The 6,000-nt window shown below is 32.3% G+C and overlaps 1 protein-coding gene across 7 annotated transcripts in view; it reads left to right on the forward strand.

The window, feature by feature from the left end:
- Positions 1–5,631, forward strand: part of LOC128205437 (receptor-type tyrosine-protein phosphatase kappa-like) — a 28,655-nt gene extending 23,024 nt beyond the window's left edge. For all 7 annotated transcript variants that reach the window (XM_052907065.1, XM_052907067.1, XM_052907060.1 and 4 more), the window contains 7 exons: positions 238–340; positions 544–620; positions 1,020–1,154; positions 1,486–1,620; positions 1,962–2,116; positions 2,470–2,605; positions 2,717–5,631. In XM_052907065.1, the coding sequence (XP_052763025.1) occupies positions 238–340; positions 544–620; positions 1,020–1,154; positions 1,486–1,620; positions 1,962–2,116; positions 2,470–2,605; positions 2,717–2,809 (834 nt within the window). In that variant the 3' untranslated portion in view covers positions 2,810–5,631. The remainder of the gene's footprint in view (positions 1–237; positions 341–543; positions 621–1,019; positions 1,155–1,485; positions 1,621–1,961; positions 2,117–2,469; positions 2,606–2,716) is intronic.
- The last annotated feature ends 369 nt before the right edge of the window (positions 5,632–6,000 follow it).

The following is a 6,000-nucleotide window of genomic DNA, read 5'->3' on the forward strand; positions in this document are numbered from 1 at the left end:
TTAAACATATCAAAATGAATTTTGAATTGTATTTGAAATAATGTCCATGGCAACTGCGTTTTCATTTGTGTGAATGTTTATACCAAAACAAGATGTGCTGTACAAACATATGCATTTCATGTAAAGTATCTTATTGTAGTTCTACCTTAAACAGATATTTTTCAAGATGTGATTCAATTGTGAAGCCTACAATTTAAATATAGTATCTTTGCGTGAATTGCATTTATTTATTTTCAGCGACTGCAACACACTGTCGAAAAACGAACGAAAGACGAAGCAATTGCAGTTGAGCGAAATAAGCAGCACCTGAGTAAAAACAGAGCAAATGCAGATATTCCGGGTAAATATTGCTAACATGCCCAAAAAGTCACAATTAATGTGTTTTGTGGTAAAATTGTTTTGAATATTTTTTGGCAATCGATGCTGAATAAAACTTAACGTTTCCAGTTGTATTGTCTTTATATACAGAGCCAAATGAAGTGAAAGAATAAAGGTGTCTTTGTGATTATGTATTCGGATTTTGATAGTGTTGCTTTTGTTTAGGTAACGAAAACAGGCCAAGACTTTACCTGAACCTCAAACCTGGGGCGTCAGACTACATCAATGCTGTATACATTCACGTAAGCATGGTCCTATTTTTTTAGTTCGCATTTCTAAAATCAAACAAGAAGTGCATACTCATAATAGTTACCACCTACTAATCAATTTACTTTAATAAGCATTTCCATCGTGTGCATGTGATGCAATGGAGTTGGTAATTTAGCCTTTATACAATGTGGACAAACTAATTCAAAACATTTGTTTAAAACTGTACTTTATCGCTGCTGGTTCAGATTTACGAAACACGGAATTGTACTTTAAACAGATTGACTTTATTTTTATCAAGTATACATATATTCATTTTATCAGCGTTCATACTTTAACGAATCATCCAACATCGTCTTCATCAGCTCACCTGTTCTAGAACAAAAAACAATCTCATTAGCCGTAATATATTTTAATTGGTTTGCGTTTCACAGAGCTTCAGAATCAAAAAACGTTACCTGGTAGCACAGACTCCACTTCCAGAGACAGTAATCGACTTTTTGACGCTTGTTGTCCAAGAGAGCTGTTCATGTATCGTCAGCTTCGAAGCTGATATGGACAAACAAAGGGTAAAGTTCTTTTTTAATTTGGTTTTAGAAAATATATTATTACCGTCGGATACAACGTCAGAGATAGGAACCAGATGTCAGCCATTTTTTAAACTGACCACCGTGTAAATTATATTATATATATAATAATTAAAGCCAATAGTTAGTTCAGCAAAAAAAATCCAAAACTTGGATAAACAATCTCGCCTTGACCAAAGACCATCTATCAAATTGTTGAATGATTCAAGTAAAGAATTGTCTTATCAAAATGGAGCTTCTAACAATTCAATACAATACCATGTATATTCGATTTGTTTTTCGAGCACTATACTTAATCATAGTATCTACACAGAATATCGGCATATATTACCCAGCGGCAAACCAAGAAGTTTTGAAACAGGGAACGTTTCAAGTCAGTTGCTCAAGAGAGGAAAAGAAAACGTTTTACGCAGAGCGAACATTGACAATTCAACACAAAGGAGTAGGGGTAAAGAAATTAGATAATTATATAATTCTAGGAATCAATACAATAAAAATATGTCCATAAACTACTGAATTTGAACATGTCCCTTCCCCTTCAAGTATGAGTGTAGTAGACTTTACAGTAATTCTTTTTTATTAATGTCCTTGCAACGGAAATGAACTGAAGTCGATTTTACGAAAAAGATGTATGTTTAGATTATGTGTTTTAAACAATTTATACATGAGACATATTCAATCTGAAACTTTGCAAGCGTGCATGCACTAAGGTACTAGTGGCAACAATTTTCCCTCACCAACAATATCGATCATAAATGTCAATGTGTTAATACGTACTAACTTCTCCAGACGAGCACTGAACGAACCATTCCACATCTTCAATATACCGACTGGGATGAAACGAACAACATTCCAAGGTCAACTACAAACTTTCTCTCATTTCTGAACGTGATAGAGAATGTCACAAAACAGTCAGGTGACGGGCCGATCTTGGTACATTGCTTGTGAGTACTGATTGGTTACCTTTTCACCTTATTGCTTTACATTTAAAAACTGGTTGGATACGTCGTTGAATATCAACTTGAATGAGTATTATTAGTGGGTGTTATATCGTTCGAGAAAAAAGAGGTTTTATGTATCCAATAGTCATATTTATTATCGATGTTATTTCATATATGACAGGAAATGGTTAGCTATAGCCTCGGATTAAAGTTAAGACATCTAAAACTGTGTTGTCATATGTCATCTAGGTCATTACAATCGATTGCCCATGACAAATGGAATATTTTGTTACTATGCTTAATCACAATTGTTTTAATAGTATGCATTGCTTGAAATCTTCATGTCAATAACACAGAGATGGTGCGGGCAAAAGCGGTCTATTCTGTGTCGTTTCGTTGCTTCTCCACAAGATGGCCGTGGAACACGAAGTCAGTGTGCTTAACTCTGTTAGGAAGGTCAAAACCATGAGGAGGTTAGCGATCCCGAACCAGGTAAATTATTTCTCAAATAATTTCCGTTATAGTCATTTTATCATTGTGCTGTAGTTGAATGGTCAACGTCCGCGTTTTTGTGTCCATGCTTATGTTTTTTTGTGTTTTCAGGAACAATTTAGCTTCTGTCACGGATGTGTTTCTGAGTATCTAAGTTCCTTTGATGTATACGCCAATTTCAACGAAGAAACGGGAAGACTGTAAGGTTCGAATTTAAAGTTTAAAAGAAACATTCAGAGTGTAAATATGACATAGTGCAAACTTATTTTGTTATGCTGTGTTAAGTTTTTATTTTCAATATGTTTTATAAATTATGATAGAAATCACGAACCGTAAAGCATAAATTTTATTTCCAGTCACTAACACAACATTTTCAGTAACATTTTTTTTATATTCAGCTTCGTACATACTTGTCCATTAGTATTGTTTTATTTCATGTTGCATTCTCTAGTGATCTATGAACTATTTAGAAAGCCTTTATAAGTGTGTTGTTTAAAGCCAGTCAACAACTTGGAGAACAGAGCTTTCTTAAACTTAATGTAAATTCATTTTTTGCTGATTCTTATCGAACTTTAAAAACTGTTGTTTTCATTCACATTATCTTATTGATTATATTTTTTATGACTGCAGTTTTTCTAATGTCATAGAACATATTGCACTTTGTCGTATTTGCCATCATTTTAAGTGATGTGATTTATAAATGAAATCGGTGTCAATAATTTTTTAATGTCATAGCTGCACAGGAGCTGTTCAACGCGTATAAAGGGACTCAATAATGTTTAGGCATAAAATTTTGTTTTCCCGGTATTGCATCTGAAAACACTTGTATTATAACTATTTCACTCTTTGATACTGAACGAAATGACACATACACTTATTAGAGTGTAAACAAATGTTCTGGTGTTAATAGAGAGCGAACCCACGCCGGTAGGGTCAAGGAACATGCACGCACACAAGAACACATAAGGATAACATTTGTTAAAGAATTCAAGCCATCAGTATTTCAAAAAATTGCATTTTACAAAATCATGAGCGATATCCTTAAAGCTACGGGGATGGGCTTTTTTATTTAGGTTTGTTTACTTAAAAATCGATTATTTATCTATTTTATAAGTTTTTGAAGAAAATCATCGTTAATGATGTAAGGGAAACTACAAGGACAATCATGGTATCATATCCTTCAAAGAGTTGTATTGGTTTACAAATTGTATGATAGACTGAGAAACGTTAGTGCCCTTTTTTAAATCAATGAATTAAGAAAGCATTATGTGGACTTCCAAATGTCCACTTTATGTTATCAACGTTTGAATTTTACGTGTATGTCAAATAACTATGAAATAACGTGACGGCATCGGGTGCCCATACTATTAGCAGAAAGTACCTTCATACTAAAAAAAGCTTTATTCATGACAAATACTCAGATTAACACGCATTGTCTATATTGACGCCGATTTTACAATATTCTTTGGAGTTTTATAAACTTTACGAAGAAAGCAATACGCAATGAGGTTGAATGTTCTTACGTTATGTGCACCCATTGTGTACTTATCTCTCTTTGTGTAGCTTTTATTCTTAAAGTAAATGCTGAACATGATGCTTTAACAATGAATGTGTTTATTATATTATCAGAGTCATATTTCATGACGCCAATGTCGTTGAGCAATCTCGGCTTCTTCTGGTACTGCCATATGTGTATTTGAATTTGCTAGTTTATAATTAATGCAATCGTCAAATTGCGTGTGTTATTAACCATTCATATTTGTATTATATTGTAAAGTATATTCGCAAGTAGTCCCTTGAAATATTGTTCTATATGAAAATCATGATTTGTTTCGTATGTAAAAAATCGTATGCATGTATGTATATAAATGTACAAGTAGGCTATCACAAATACATCATAACGAAAAAGACTCACACAACGACAAAAGTGTTTATCACTTATTACTATAAAGAAACCTTAAAATTATCATACACGATTGGTTAGATAATTAACAAAGTAACACTTATACATCATGTTATACTATGAACTATAAAATATAATATTCATCTTAAATCATTCATTGTTAGATTTGGATAGCCCGTAACTTTCATATTAAGGCAAATCAGTGTACTAAGTTTTAAACACAATGTAGCGTGTTTATTTATATGGTTGAACTAAGCTAAGCCTAAAAATCATCTTAGCATGTATAATTTAGATGTAGATTATCAGATGTCATTATTATATATATTTGGTTTATATTCCTACAATTTAACAAACTTAAACATATCTGTGGTTACTGATGCCTTTTCTTCTAATGTTAAAAGTATATAACGATATTCACACTACATCTGCAATACAAATCGCTTGATTCATTTATGTGATGTTTTATTTTTATTTTCTGAAAGAACGTTCTTGTCGGTTGTTTTTCATATACTGATATTGATAACTATCTATTGTAGTGAACCATACTTCTGTTTAACATTTTAATCCAGACATTCTTAAATATATCCTGCATCAGTTGGTCAGAACAGCAAAAAGGTTTCCAAAGGTTTGAGAAGACGCCACAAACAAATAATGATTTAAGCATGCATTGTTTAAAATCAGGATAGTTTGAAAACAGATTTTTGAGATTTTTATAGGTATTTTTTGTACCAAAAGTATCATGCTGCTGCTCATCCATCTACTGGTCAAAATTATCTGATACCATAAGTTTTGGTAGCAAAACAATCGAGATAGAATACAGTATAAATTTTGAAAATAGCTTGATGGATTAAGTTAAGATTTAACAATATATGTTTTTATTGTTTTCATTGTATAAAAGGCTTAATCGGATTGGTATGATTCGTAGTGACAATCAAATATTGATATGCATGTACGAAAACATGTTGACAACATTTATGTTTTGGATTCATTGTTTAAAGTGTGTTTTATTTCTCCGCCTACCATGACTAATTCAAATAATCATTTGCTTTTTCTTTCTTTCAGAAACTGTTTAAATATGTTATTATTGCTAATCAGAGAAGCTTATAATAAAAGTATAACCTTTTATCTTGTAATCTTTTCAGTAAATGTTTGGGCAATATAGTGTTATTTTGTAGCTGAGCGTTAACAATTAATACGAATCCTTGAATATGTTTTCCAATGCCAAATTGCCGTAATGAATGCACAGACCTTTGAAGTTCACATTTGGAAAATATAAACGACAATGCCATTGATGGGGTATCGCGATGATTGGCTACACATGCTCACCAGTAAAGGTCGACCGGAGCAGCATGCAGAAGGGCATGGCACAAAAATATTCTTTAGCTTCATTTAATTTGTATTAAATTATCTTAACTCGTTTTTAATACTGTTATTACCTTATCTGAATTGCTGTCTAGTCCGTCTTCTTGTAGAAATTGAAGAAGAAGACAGT

This window comes from Mya arenaria, chromosome 10 (genome assembly GCF_026914265.1).
Source record: "Mya arenaria isolate MELC-2E11 chromosome 10, ASM2691426v1".
In the NCBI taxonomy this organism is placed as follows: domain Eukaryota; kingdom Metazoa; phylum Mollusca; class Bivalvia; order Myida; family Myidae; genus Mya; species Mya arenaria.